We start from the raw sequence: 13772 nt of genomic DNA on the forward strand, positions 1-13772 counted from the left end.
TTTTGTGTTGTTTTGTTTTTTATCTTGTTTTATTTTTTGAGGCAGGGTTTCTCTGTGTAGCCCTGGCTATCCTGGAACTCACTCTGTAGACCAGGCTGGCCTTACCTGCCTCTGCCTCCCGAGTGCTGGTGTTAAAGGCCGTGCGCCCCTAAGCGGCTTGTCTACTCAGTTTATCCAGTCAGTGACATCAGGTCCAATGAAAGATCATGTTCCAAAAATCTAAGACGGACTCCTCTGGCGCCTACGCGAATGTCCCTGGGTGTACATATCTACAAACATATCTATAGCCGCAACAGCAACATCATCATCAAAACACACTCTCCAGGGTGAGCCTCTCCCTCATGGCATCTCTGTGAGGTGCTACTGTCACGCTTAGACCATGATGTTTTGAGCCAAAGGTAGACAAGTCAACAGATGTGTCCCCAAGCAGACTCACTGTTGGAGAACGCGTGGCTCTCCCCACAGTGTCTTGATAGGATCCACCACAGCCCACCATCCTTACACAATGTGTTAGATGAGACACTATGACCAAGGCAATTCTTTTACAGGAAAACAGTTGATTGGGCTGGCTTACAGTTATAGAGATTCAGTCCATTACCACCATGTTGGGAGCACGGCAGTGTGCAGGCAGACGTGGTGCCAGAGGGGCCACGAGTTCTATATCTTGAGCTGCAGGCAGCAGAAGGAACTGCGTGTCTCACTGGGCATAACTTGAGCATAGGAGACCTCAGAGCTCCACAGTGATGCACTTTCTCCAACAAGGCAACGCCTCTTAATAGTATCACTCCCAAACATTCAAACATGAGTCTGTGGGGGGACTGCACCTATTGAAACCACCACACACCATCAGAGTCCATGCTGCCCTCTCTCCCTGGGCTCTGTCTTGAAGCTCTTCAGCTTTGTCTCTGAGCCCAGCCGCCTTGCTGTTCCTCTGCAGGGAAGTGAGGCTGCTTTCCATCCCTAGGGTCAAAGGTGCTGACCATTGGGCTGCCTGGTTGTCTCCTGCAGGGTCTGTATGAGAAGGCGCTAGAGGATAGTGAGAAGGCCTTGGGCCTGGATGGCGAGAGTATCCGGGCACTGTTCCGCAAGGCACGCGCCCTCAACGAGCTGGGACGCCACAAAGAAGCCTATGAGTGCAGCAGCCGGTGCTCCCTCGCGCTTCCCCACGTGAGTGCTGTCTCCCGAGCGTCTGACCTGCCCTCCCACGTCCATGCAACCACACCCTTCTGGGCCTTGGCTTCCTCCTCTGCTGTCGGTTTGGTATACTGAAGTGATGCTGGCAGGACAGCCAGGGCGACATAAAGAGACCTTGTCAGCATTAAAACACAAAGCTACATAGTTTGATCCCTAACACTGCTAGAAAACAAACACTAGAAACAGCCCGGTTCTGTGGGCTGAACCTATAATCCCAGGGCCTCAAGGCCGCCTGCAGCAGCACAGGGAGTTCCCCATCTTAGAGATAATATGGAAAAAGATTAAAAAAAAAAAAACAACTATTCCTTTGCCTCCCCCAAAATAAAAGGAAAAACAAAACAGCCTTGTAGTTCCCAGCGTGTGACTTAGAAAGCCAGTGGCAGCTTCCAGGAGAGCTGTCCACAGGATGTCCAGGAGCACGGCTCTGCGGACGGGGCAGCCTAGCCCACCGGGTGGATCTGAGCCTGGGTCCTGCCTTCCACAGGATGAAAATGTCACTCAGCTGGGTCAGGAGCTGGCTCAGAAGCTCGGGCTGCGGGTGCGGAAAGCCTACAAGAGACCCCAGGTAGGTGGGATTTGAGGGAGGCTTAAAGACCAGAGGTGAAGGGAGGGACTGGGCACTGTGGGGACCCCGAGAGCCTGCTAAGGACAGAGGGAGTGACAGCAGGTGACCTTCCTCCCTGTTGGCCGAAAGCCCTGGAATGAGCAGCAGGACCTTGGGGAGGAGGAAAGAACAGCCAAAGCTCCCAGCTCTCCGCAGACGGCAGCTGTGAAAACACAGCCCCTCCGCTGCCCGAGCCGACTTAAACCAGGCTGAAGATGGCGCACAGTGACGCTGGTGCCCTTCAGCTTTGTGTTCTCAGATGCCTCTCACTGTGCCTGTCTGAATGTTAGTGTCTGCCGGACTCCGTCACATCACGTACTGTCATCTGCCGAGTGTATGGAAACTGCATGACGCAGAACATATGGCTTGAGTTTTGTTGGCCTGACCTTAAACACATTAGTGTGTGTATTTCCACCCATTTCCGCATCTGGAAGGCAGATAATTACGCCCACCTCAGGAGGCTCACGGGAGGGATGAAACGAGGGAATGTATGAGATGGTGCCTGGCGTGTTGCAGGAATGTGTATGTTAGATCCTCTGCCCAGCTCACCCTTGGAAAATGAAAAAAAGTGTTAGTCTGGAAACCAGGGCCCGTGGCAGAGGATAGTCCTGGGGGAGGGACCACAGCTGGTGTCAGGGTCTCTGTGATGTCCTGGCTGATGGAATGCTTTGCCTGTTTTCACAGTCCTAATCTCTGCCCTCTTCTCCACAATTTCTGACAGGAATTGGAAACATTTTCTCTGCTTAGTAATGGAGTCCCGACTGGCTTAACAGATCAGGTAGGAAGGGGTCTGAGACTCCAAATGCCACACCCAGCTTCATACCAGCCTCTCTACTTCATCCACTCCCAAGAGCTCTGGATTCACCCATTGGGGTGACCCCGAGTAGTAGACCACAAACGTCCCCATGTCTGGCACAAGGCCTCCAGGCCCCTAGCATTCTTTCACCAACCCCCACTCCTTACTGGTACACTTAACCACACCCACAAAGGTTAGGACTGGTCACGGTTATGGGGGTCAGTGAGAAGGCCAAGCGCGGTGGAGAAGATAAGGCCAGGCCTGCCTCAGTACAGGAAACATCTGAGAACTCGAGCAACACCAAGTAGTGTCTGGGCCTGCTCCTGGCATCCTGTGACACCTACAGGCGAGATGGCACAGTGTACATGACATGCGGTCACTCGTGAGGTTCGGTTGCTGCATTCTCCACAGGCCTGTCCAGCCCAGGACTCATTTTTCTATCCAGTTGGTCACTCTGCATGCGTGCCTAGAGCTGGGCAGCCTGGGCTGTGCTCACAAAGTTGTCAGCATTTACAAGGTGCAGTAGCCCTGGAGCTTAGAACCCGAGACAAGGAAAGCTATGAATACATGAAGCAGAGCCCAAGGCAGCCTTATTGGGACGCAGTCTCATCCAGCTGGGGGGAGGGGTAGCTTTAGCCAGGTAGAGAAAGAACAGGCTTCACAGGGTGTGGAGCTGAGGCCCCAAGTCAGGAGAGGAAGAGACCTTCCTGAGACCACTGACACAGCTAGCTCCTCCTCAGGGTTCCGCAGAGTGAGCTCTGTAGCCGCATGTGGTAAGGGTCAGATCCTGAGAGCGCCCTTTCTTGGCCTTGTATTGCTAAGTGAATGTTACCAGTAGGGTTCTGTGCGAGAGGCCTGGGAGAGAAACCTGGACAGTAAGGGCGGCGGGAGGCCCGGAGGCTGCTTGTTTCTGCAAGGCCTAGACAGCGCTGTCCTTAGAAGCCTTCATTGTGGCCTCCTTGTCTCCTTTGTCTCCCCTCCCCAACTCCACCCCTCAGGCTGGTGTAACGCTGGCTATCCTGGCTCCATCAAGCCTGTAGATCAGGCTGACCTAGAACCCAGATTGACCTGCCTCTGCCTCCCAAATGCTGGGATTAAAGGTGTGTGCCTCCATCGCCTGAACCCCCTCACCCACCTCCTTTCGGTGTATAAAAGCAGCTCTGTGAGCATTGTGGTGGCCTTGGTCTGAGCTACTTATCTGTGAGATACAAACACCCCGGGGGAAGCACAGGCACTTCACGTGTTCACTGTGCCATCTGTGGACGGGCTCGGGGGTGGGGCTGGAGGAGCTCCTGGCTCCAAGGAATGGACAGGACAGACAGGGTCAGGGCAGGCATTAGACAGCCCTGCTCTGACCCAGGAATTGCACTCTTGACTAATATTGGAGCCATGGAACATCTCTCAGAGCGCTGGCTGAGCAAGGTAGGTGAGGTAGAGTCTGGATGAATTGGCTGCAATTGTTGCTAATGCTAACTTTAAAGAGGGTGGCTAACGGGAGTGTCTGGGCCTTCTCCCAGCCTCCACAGAGACAGGAAGGACACAGGCTAGCCTGGGCCTCATATGGATGGTAAAGGAATCAGGGAAAAGAAGGAGCACGTTCTTTTAGTAGAGGAATGTCTTGTGTCCCCTGTGCCTGAAACAAGGCAGAGGAGTTCACTGGGTATCAAGAACGGAGGCAGGTAAACTAACTGCGAGTCAGCCTCCCAGCAGCACGTCACACACATGGTAAGTTCAGAGCGTGCCAGGCACGCCTCTGAGGTGCCTCGTCTCTAACAGTGCCAGGCAGTGTGGCTGTTGTCTCCTTACAAACAAGGAAACGAGTCCAGATAGGACACCAACTTGGCCAGACCGGAGAGCAAGCTCCAACATTTCCCTAATCCCAGAGTGTACTCTGACCCCAATGGCTGCAGAGGACAGGCTCTCTGGAACACACACACACACACACACACACACACACACACACACACACACACACAACCTCCCCAGGAGGAACTCTGCCTGTGGTCTACGGAATGTCTGACTCCAGGCCAGGTTGCTGCCTGACCTGTGAATTCTGTTCTGTCTTTGCGATGGGGATTGGATCCCACCTAAAATGCCATTCTCCTCAGAAGGAGCAAAGCTTCCTGTGTGGCTGGGGCTGGGAACTGAGCCTTGGGAGGGGACACATTCCTCTTTGAATTAGAAACCATCTGTGACATGGGAGGCAGAAGCCGGCAGATTTCTGAGTTTGAGGCAAGCCTGGTCTACAAAGTGAGTTCCAGGACAGCCAGAGCTACACAGAGAAACCCTGTCTCTAAAAAAAAAACCAAAAAAAAAAAAAAGAAAAGAAAAGAAAAGAAACCATCTGTGATGTGGAAGGCTTGGTAAATCCTTATCCCAACCTTTAATCCCAGCAATTGGGAGGCAGAGGCAAGTGAGTCTCTGAGTTCCAGGCCAGCCTCATCTACATAGTGAATTTCAGGGCACCCAGGACTTTTCAGACCCTGTCTCAGAAACAAAACCGAAATAGCCCCAAACCCTTGCCTCAGGGTGTGGATGAGACTCTACCCTTTTCCAGGTGCCTCAGAGGTGTACCCCTTCCCTGGGGCCATTGCTCCCCTGAAGTGTACCTACTAAGCTAGTTTACCCCGCACCCATCCCAGCCCACAGCTGCTCAGAGCCTGGCTGAAAAGCCAGCCCCCCTGTGATAGGCATTCGTTCCTCAGTGCGTGGCCCTCAGCGTAGCCCTGTGGAAGTGTGCTGGGTTCTGAGGCCCTTCCACCCTCCATCTTTCCTCTCACAGGGAACGTCTAACGGATTGGGATCTATAGATGACATCGAAACAGGTATGCCTCAGCTGTATAGGGTGGGATACCCCAGGGGCTTCCCTGAGGCAGGACAGCTCACTCCTCAGGTTGTCCCTGTCCTTCATCCATGCCTGTCCTGGTTGGACGACTTGTGTTAGAGCCCTCACTTCCTACTTCCTTTTCTCTGTTCACGGGCTTCCGGTTATATGTAATTAAGTGCTTGAAGAAGGCACCGCTCGTCCCAGAGAAAGGTGACATTGGTGGGCATTTGGAAGCCCTCCACAGCTCCAGGCTGTCTTCCCTCCTCTGAGCCATTGCCACTGGGGCAGGGAATAGGGAAACCAGGTCCCTGTGGATCAAGGGAAGAAGGGAAGGTGTTAGCTTCGTGGCTGGGCGACACTCCCACCACACAGGACCCTTTCAGCTACTGAGCTCCCCCCTCCACAGACTGCTACGTGGATCTCCGAGACTCCCCGGCCCTGCTCCCTTCCACTCCCACGATGCCCCTGTTCCCCCATGTTCTGGATCTCCTGGCCCCCCTGGATGGCAGCGGCAGGGCCCTCCCCAGCACCGAGGTCCTGGATGACTTCTCAGATGGGGACGTGTTTGGTCCAGAACTGGACACCCTCCTGGACTCTCTGGTGAGCCATGCTGCTAACTTCTTGTTCTGTCCCTTGAAGCCTCTCACTTAGAACCCCGCAGTCCCATGAAGAGGCAAGGGAGGGGCCCCATCTTCACATCTCAGCTGGGAAAGTGGAGGGCCTTGGGAGGGTCCCGGGAGAGAGCAAGGAGACCCCCAGTTCCTCTTCATGAGCAGACACTGTCAGGCTATGGAGGGATAACTGGTCCCTGGAGTGCCACCCACACGGGGGTGATGGTTATGTGCTTGTCTGATGCCTGGCTCTGTCCCCACTTTGCAGTCTCTGGTCCAGGGTGGCCTGCCTGGCAGTGGTATGCCTAGTGAGCTGCCTCAGCTGATCCCCGTGTTTCCTGGTGGGACCCCACTCTTGCCACCTGTGGTGGGTGGCTCCATCCCCGTGTCCAGCCCACTGCCTCCCGCCTCCTTTGGCCTTGTCATGGACCCCTCCAGGAAGCTGGCTGCTTCTGTGCTGGATGCCCTTGACTCTCCAGGGTCCACGCTGGACCCCCTGGATCTCTTACCATACTCCGAGGCTCGGCTGGACTCCCTCGACAGCTTTGGGTCAGCCCGAGGCTCGCTGGACAAGGTGGACTCCTTCCTAGGTGAGACCTTGGTGGGCACTTTGTCTCTCTTCTCCCTTGACAGTGCTGCTCTGTCTCTCATCTCCACAGCACATGCCCATGTGCCCAGCCCAGGGCAGGGAAGGGCGCTGGACCACAAGAGAGCAGCATGTATGCCGGCTTCAGCTTAGATGCTAGCTGGGTGGGCCCTAGAAGATCATTGGCTCTCCCCAAATTCTCCTGTCTGTTGATGGCTGAGCCGCTCCCAGGAGAGCAGTAGGCCCTTAAACTGTCTCACCTTTGCTGTGCTCAGCACCACTGGAGTTGAGCCTCGGGCAGGCTGTCTTACTCTAGATCAGACAGTAGAGCTATAATTCCACCTGGTGCTCTGCCCAGCCCTCCAGACTCAGGTCCCATGGAGATTATCCCGATGCAAGGTCATGAACTCCATTAGCCTTCTCTTGGCTGGGAACCAGGGACATAGTCCACTGACCAGGCCTTGGTAGGGTTGGCTTTTAGAGGTCAGAGATAGACAAGGGCACTCAAGACTGAGGGACCCATTCGATGGCATGGGTAGACAGGAGCCAAGGTTTCCTTCTGGAAGACCTAATGGCACAGAGGCCTAGGGTGGGTGTGGCAGAGGATCTGGGTCTGGCTGATAGCTAGAGCGGGAGTTCCCAGGGGAGTGCGAGTGAGCCATGGTCTTGCTAAGCATCCTTTCTCCCATAGGCAACAGGAAGCCTCAGAAGGCTTCATAGTAAGCAAGGGTAGACATGTTAGAGCCTCTTTGCTCCAGGGCTGTGACCATGAAAATAGGAGAGCCTGCGGAACTTCTCTGAGGTGGAAATTACAGGGCCCCAGAAAGGCCCCTCATGCCCTCTGTACTAGGGAACATAACCCTTGCATCTTCTCCTTTCCTAGAAGAGACCAGTTCACAGGACCACCGACCCCCAAGCAGTACTCTGAAGCCAGCCCCCTCGGTGAGTGACTTGAGCAGGGCTCCAAGACCAGACCTCTTATTCATCCTATGGTTATGAGCCTTAGATTGGGGGTGAGGTGAGCTCTCTGCATTGGTGAGATGCTATATTCTTCAAGGGGGGCACCTTCAGAATGGCCCTTATGCTGGAGAAACACATTTAGGGTACTCCTTATCTCTTACGTTAGAACAAGGCTCAGTACCTGTAAGTGATATCATGTCTCTGATCCCTAGGCTCAGCCTGTTCTGGGTTCAGAAGAGCGCTGGACCACAAGAGAGCAGCATGTATAGAGACTTCAGCTAGATACTAGCTGTGTGGGTCCTAGAAAATCATTGGCTCTTAATCCCAGCACTTAGGAGGCAGAGGCAGGCGGATCTCTGAGTTCGAGGCCAGCCTGGTCTACAGAGTGAGTTCCAGGTCAGCCAGGGCTACACAGAGAAACACTGTCTCAGAAAAAAAAAAAAAAGAAAGAAAATCATTGGCTCTTCCTGGGTCTTTTTCTCCTGTCTGTTGATGACTGGACCACTTCCGGTAGAGCAGTAGGCCCTTAAACAGGACCACTGCGATTTCTCTGCTTTAATTCAAGGAAATGGTCTGGAGCCAAGATGGCTTGTACTCATTGTCCTGGGGCTTCTGAGGCAGGTCATCGTGATTGGGGTTCTTATGTTACAATACGAGGCCAGGAAAGATGTAGAAGAGGGTCCTAGGCTACTGTTCTGATACTGGGTAGGGGTCAAAAGACATACCTATTCTCACCGCCTTGGCTGGCCCTGGTGGTCCCAGGGACCCTCAGGGCCAAAAATGGCCAATGTCTTCCCATTGTAGCCAGAGCCTTCAATGCTCAACACCGCCCTGCTCATCAAGAATCCTCTGGCTACCACCCATGAGTTCAAACAGGCCTGCCAGCTGTGCTACCCCAAAACAGGTAATTCCACATGTGCAGCATCAGCCCTCTGCCCTGGAGATGCCAGGAATCTCAGGAGTGTGGAGGCCACATTACTGTGTGTTAGTGGGAGATTCCTGAAGGAAGACAAGGCCCTTCTCTGCCGGAAATGAAGGGGTGGGTTCTGAATAGGACTCGCCATCTCTCTGCAAAGCATTGTCTTCACAATTCTAGAAACACTGAGTTGGCACACTCACCATTAATTACGTCCCAGCCTGTTAGGGAAGTCCCTCGGTGGGTGCCTGGGAGGGCTCTCAAGTCCTCCCTTTCCCTGCAAGCACATCCAGGGGAGATATGGTGGGAGCTTCAGGGACCCAGATGAGGGTTTTTCTGGGTTTGCATCTCTGTGTACCCTGCCCACAGGCCCCAGGGCTGGCGACTATACCTACCGTGAGGGCCTGGAGCATAAGTGCAGAAGGGATGTCCTCCTCGGCCGCCTCCGGAGCTCGGAGAACCAGATCTGGAAGCGCATCCGGCCCCGGCCCACCAAAACCAGTTTTGTGGGCTCCTACTATCTGTGCAAAGGTGGGTGGGCCACAGTGGGGCTGGCTGGGGCCAGCTGGGGCCAGCTCCTCCCAGGCCTACAGCAGTGACCACAAGGGACTTGAGAGAGCTCTGATAAAGCCTGAGTCTCATATGAGAGCAAGCATCTCTCCTGACTTTGTCTGAAGACAGAGGCTATTCAGGACATGCTATGGATCTGGATTTGGTCCTGCACCATCACATGGTGGCCATGCACATCACAGTCCATTCCGCCAGCTTCATACCCGCAGGATTCCAGCAGGGATGCAGAGTCCCGGAGCACGTAGGAGAGGCTTGCAGACGGCAGTTGCTTTTTAATGAGCACGTTATTTTCCTTGCCCTCACTTCTGCCTCACAGAAATCTGGCCAGTACCAAACAGATGTTTTTGGTTTTCTTCCATTTCCCTGAACAGTCGTGAAGCACATCTGTACTTCAGCCCTCTTTGGCCCTTACCCCCAAATATCTGCATGTAACCTTTTGGTACTTGGCATCCGCCCCAGGCTCCTTTGCCCTCTTACCCACCTCATGGCAACCACCCACACGGGCCTTCCAGACCATTCAGTGTCCTCCCAGAAGCCCTGCCCAGGGCTGGTGGGATGAAGGCCAGCGCATGCCCACGTCCGCATCTCTACCCTAGCTGCTCCTCAGGCACACTCGCACTGCCCCCCCCCCCACATGCTCTGCCCTTTGAACCCGGTAGCTCCAGTTTCAGAAGCCATTCCCTGTACCACCCCCACCCCTCTGCAGCTGAGGATGCAGCCACGCCTCCAGCTCCAGCTCTGTGGCCCATATGTTCCTGGTCCTAATCACACAGTTATTCACTTCCTTAGTGAATAATACTTTTTATATAGTGTGTATTCTACAAAGGCCTTTGTGCATTGCTCGACCTGCACAGACACTGGGGACCGGGGTTGGGGGTAGGGTGGGAAGGGTTTGGAGGGTGTTGAGCCTTTCACACCGGGGCTTGGTATTGGCAGCCACCAGTGCTCTGTTCCAGCGGATTCTCGCTCTGCTGCCCACAGTGAGATCACAGGGTGCTGCGGGCTGCCTCTGTCACCTGGTAGAGCGTGTGTCCTGTTGCCTCTTTGTAGACATGATTAACAAGCAAGACTGTAAGTACGGGGATAACTGCACCTTCGCTTACCATCAGGAGGAGATCGATGTGTGGACAGAGGAGCGGAAGGGCACCCTCAACCGGGACCTGCTCTTTGACCCTCTAGGGGGCATCAAGCGTGGCAGCCTCACCATTGCCAAGCTCCTCAAGGAGCACCAGGGCATCTTCACCTTCCTCTGTGAGGTACCTGCCTGCCCAGCCAGTTCACCAGCCGCCTCCCCCCATAGTCCCAGGCACAGTCAGGGCTCTGCTGTCTTGCGCTGGTTGTCGCGGGAGCTGTTAACCCTGGAACCTGTGGGCGTGGTGATGCCTAGCCAGAGAATCACCAGAGACTGTCATGAAGTTAGGCCCTGGGGATCCTGGTAGAACCCAGATCCTGTCTTGCTTCTCATTTTACAAATGTGAACGCTGACGCCAGCTCACAGATACTGTACTGGTTCACGGGTGGTGCTGGAGGCTGAGGTAGGTGTTGCCTGAAGGCTGTATGGACACGCCTACCTGAGCCACACCCCCCAGGCGCTGGTAATCTTTAGAGCCAAGCAGACTTAGAATCTTGCCCAGTGTTGTCCCTGAATCCCATATCTATTGTGGGCATGACAAATTTGGCTAGCTCAGTTGCCTAGATGTCCATGGCCAGCCTTTTCACATCTCCCCATGCGGTCCAACCTGGCTGTACCTGCTGTTTCCGGCCTGTGACCCAGCTATGCTATCACACGGTGTCCTCCCCCAAGTTTCTTCATTGTTTCCCTAGGAGTCTAGTAGCTCCCCTGAGCTTTCCTAGTATTGGCTTCTTTTGTCTTTTTGTGGAGTGTTGAGACAGGGTCTCACTATTTAGCCCTGGCTGGTCTGAAATTTGCTACATAGACCAGATTGGCATTGAACTCACAGAGATCCACCTGCCTCTGCTTCTGAGCACTGGGGTTAAAGGTGTGCACCACTATGACCACCAGCCTTTCCCAGTCTTGAGAATACATTTGGTTCAGTAGCAACTTGAAGGTGGGAACAGTGTCATGATTCTCTCTGATGAGGAGGAGGGGCTTGGGTGAGGGGTTGGTGAGGCCCAGTCTCCCCTGATCTGTTGACCTTAGAGCAGATGAACTTGTACTGTCTCCCCTTAGGGAAGACTTGGCTAGGAGCTCTTGAACTCCGTTTTCTCTGTGTTTGACCTGCACAGAGAACCTGTGGGATAAAGTAGGTTAGTTATCCAGTTTACAGTTGAGAATCCCGATGCTCGGGGGCATGGAGTGACTCCTGCCCTAGGCCCTGGAGTGATCTGAGAGAGGATGAAGGGACAGCTGAAGTCCAACTCATCTGTGGGCCAGAGACCTGAGAGCCGCAGAGCCTAGGTTCTCTTCCACGTTTCCCCCACCTGGGGCAGGGTTTACAGGGACCGATGTGCTGCCCTAGGGGCCATTGGGATTCGAGCCCATCGCCTTCCCAGGTGGCCTAGTGAAAGTCGCAGCTCACCTTCTCCCTGAACAGATCTGCTTCGACAGTAAGCCCCGGATCATCAGCAAAGGCACCAAGGACTCTCCGTCTGTCTGCTCCAACCTGGCTGCCAAGCACAGCTTTTACAACAACAAGTGAGTCGTGCAGCGGCGCAGTGGGCAAGCCGGGTGGAGAGGTCCCTTGAGGGCAGCTTGTTGGATGAGGAGAGGCCTAGGCCAGCGAGGGGCAGAGAATGATGACACATCCACCTAAAGAGGACAGGGACCATGTAGAACACTTCCTGTCTTCCAGTCATTGTCTTGGCTGTTTGATGGTCTCAGCAGCCCCCTGGGAGGGAGTTGCTGCTCTCCTGTACAGAAAAGAAAGCTGAGGTTTGGGGACAGCTTGGTCAGCAGGCAGATATGCCCTGCTGATGGCTCTAACCAGCACCTTCCGTTGTCATGGTTTCAGCGTCAAACAGGGCATGGGAGGAGCTGGGTCAGGAGGACACCATTGCCTTGCTCTTTCTAGCTATCTGCCCTGCACCATCATTTGAGATGGAGTCAGGTCCTGGAGTTATGCAGCTCTGGGTCCATACTGCAGCCTGGCTTGGTCGGAGCACTAGCCATTGTAACCCTGGGTTTCCTCCTCTCTGAGAGTAAGGATGTCCCCATCTTATTGGGTTTTGTTCAAGGCCACTGAGTTACCCCACCCAGAGAAAGTGCTTCACTGTTATCCCCTTGGGTATGAGACCGCTCTGGGGCACTGAGCTGGGATAGCCCTTCTACTCACCGGCCTTCCCTTCTCCTGACCTGGTGAGGTCTGACACTATTGGTGGACAGTGGTAAACTGAGATGGCCCCAGAGCTCTGCGATGGAGCCCAAGTAAAGCGGAGCTAGGAATAAAGCCCTGAGTGTAGGGTGTCCTTACCTCTTGTGCCATCCACATTCTGAGATGGGCTAACAGGACAGGAGGCGCCTGGGAGAAAGCGCTGAGAAGCCTCTTCCCTCAGACTTGCTTGGCACTGGAGAGGTGGCCACTGCAGAGGTGGAGGGCGGAGGTTGGTGGGGGACTGTCAGCATCACACACGTCCCGTGTGCCCTCCAGGTGTCTGGTGCACATCGTCCGCTCCACCTCTCTCAAGTACTCCAAGATCCGCCAGTTCCAGGAGCACTTCCAGTTTGACGTGTGCCGCCACGAGGTGCGCTATGGGTGCCTGCGTGAGGACAGCTGCCACTTCGCCCATAGCTTCATTGAGCTCAAGGTCTGGTTGCTGCAGCAGTACTCAGGTAAGGGACAGGCAGAGCTGTAGGTGACGTAGGCTTGGGATTGGCTGGGAGTGTACAGGCCAGGGCCTGAGGATCAATCCCCGCTGGGACTTCAGGTGAGTTCAGAAACAAGTGGCTCCTGGGAGCTTCCTGGAGGAGTTAAGAACCCTGGACATCACAGACAGAACTCTGCTCACAGGGTGCCGCTAGGTTCACAGTCTGGGTCTAGACCCTTGGCGCCGCCCAGCAGAATTCTGCTTGCGTCTTCAGTGAGAAAAGCAGGGGTTCTAAAACTGGAACTCTGGCTTGGGAATCGAGGCGCTTTCTTTCTGTGTTACGGATGGACAAATTGGCCTAGAGAGGACAGTGCACTCTCTGTGTACTGAGTCTTTCTGTGGCCAGAACTGGCCCGGTAGGACCCCGTAGCTTGGGACGCATCCCGGCATCCCACGGGTGCTGTGTCTAATCCTTTGCCAAGACCTGTGCTTTCTCCCGCCTCTACAGGAATGACCCACGAAGACATCGTTCAGGAATCCAAGAAATACTGGCAACAGATGGAGGCCCACGCAGGGAAGGCCAGCAGCAGCAGCTTGGTAAGGCCCGGGATTGGCACTGGAGTAAGGGCGGACACCGCGGGAGCTGTCCATTTCCCTCTACTGTGAGGTGGGACCCTGCAAATTGCACTTTTCCTGTATTCTAGAGTTCACGTTTTACTACTTGCTTTGTTATCAGTGAGTGCCAAAATGTCTTGTTCCTATGTGCAGGTGTGTATTTTTATATATAAATATGCATTCATGTACATAAATATTCACACTGGTTTTGGGGACGTTTCTGTTTTGAATCGTCTGGGAGTGAGCTTCAGATACATATCCTCTCTCCTCTGACCATTTTTTTTTTAAAGATTTATTTATTTATTTATTATTATATGTAAGTACACTG

The 13772-nt window shown here is 54.1% G+C and overlaps 1 protein-coding gene across 3 annotated transcripts in view; it reads left to right on the plus strand.

Annotated features, from left to right (window-relative positions):
* The window catches only part of Zc3h7b (zinc finger CCCH-type containing 7B), a 44759-nt gene that overhangs the window by 19995 nt on the left and 10992 nt on the right, over positions 1–13772 (plus strand). For all 3 annotated transcript variants that reach the window (XM_052160465.1, XM_052160466.1, XM_052160464.1), the window contains 13 exons: positions 1009–1167; positions 1679–1759; positions 2520–2576; positions 5377–5419; positions 5828–6021; positions 6301–6622; positions 7502–7560; positions 8383–8482; positions 8864–9025; positions 10115–10320; positions 11620–11720; positions 12673–12854; positions 13338–13426. In XM_052160465.1, coding sequence (XP_052016425.1) covers positions 1009–1167; positions 1679–1759; positions 2520–2576; positions 5377–5419; positions 5828–6021; positions 6301–6622; positions 7502–7560; positions 8383–8482; positions 8864–9025; positions 10115–10320; positions 11620–11720; positions 12673–12854; positions 13338–13426 — 1755 coding nt within the window. The remainder of the gene's footprint in view (positions 1–1008; positions 1168–1678; positions 1760–2519; positions 2577–5376; positions 5420–5827; positions 6022–6300; positions 6623–7501; positions 7561–8382; positions 8483–8863; positions 9026–10114; positions 10321–11619; positions 11721–12672; positions 12855–13337; positions 13427–13772) is intronic.

This window comes from Apodemus sylvaticus, chromosome 17 (genome assembly GCF_947179515.1).
Source record: "Apodemus sylvaticus chromosome 17, mApoSyl1.1, whole genome shotgun sequence".
Taxonomy (NCBI): domain Eukaryota; kingdom Metazoa; phylum Chordata; class Mammalia; order Rodentia; family Muridae; genus Apodemus; species Apodemus sylvaticus.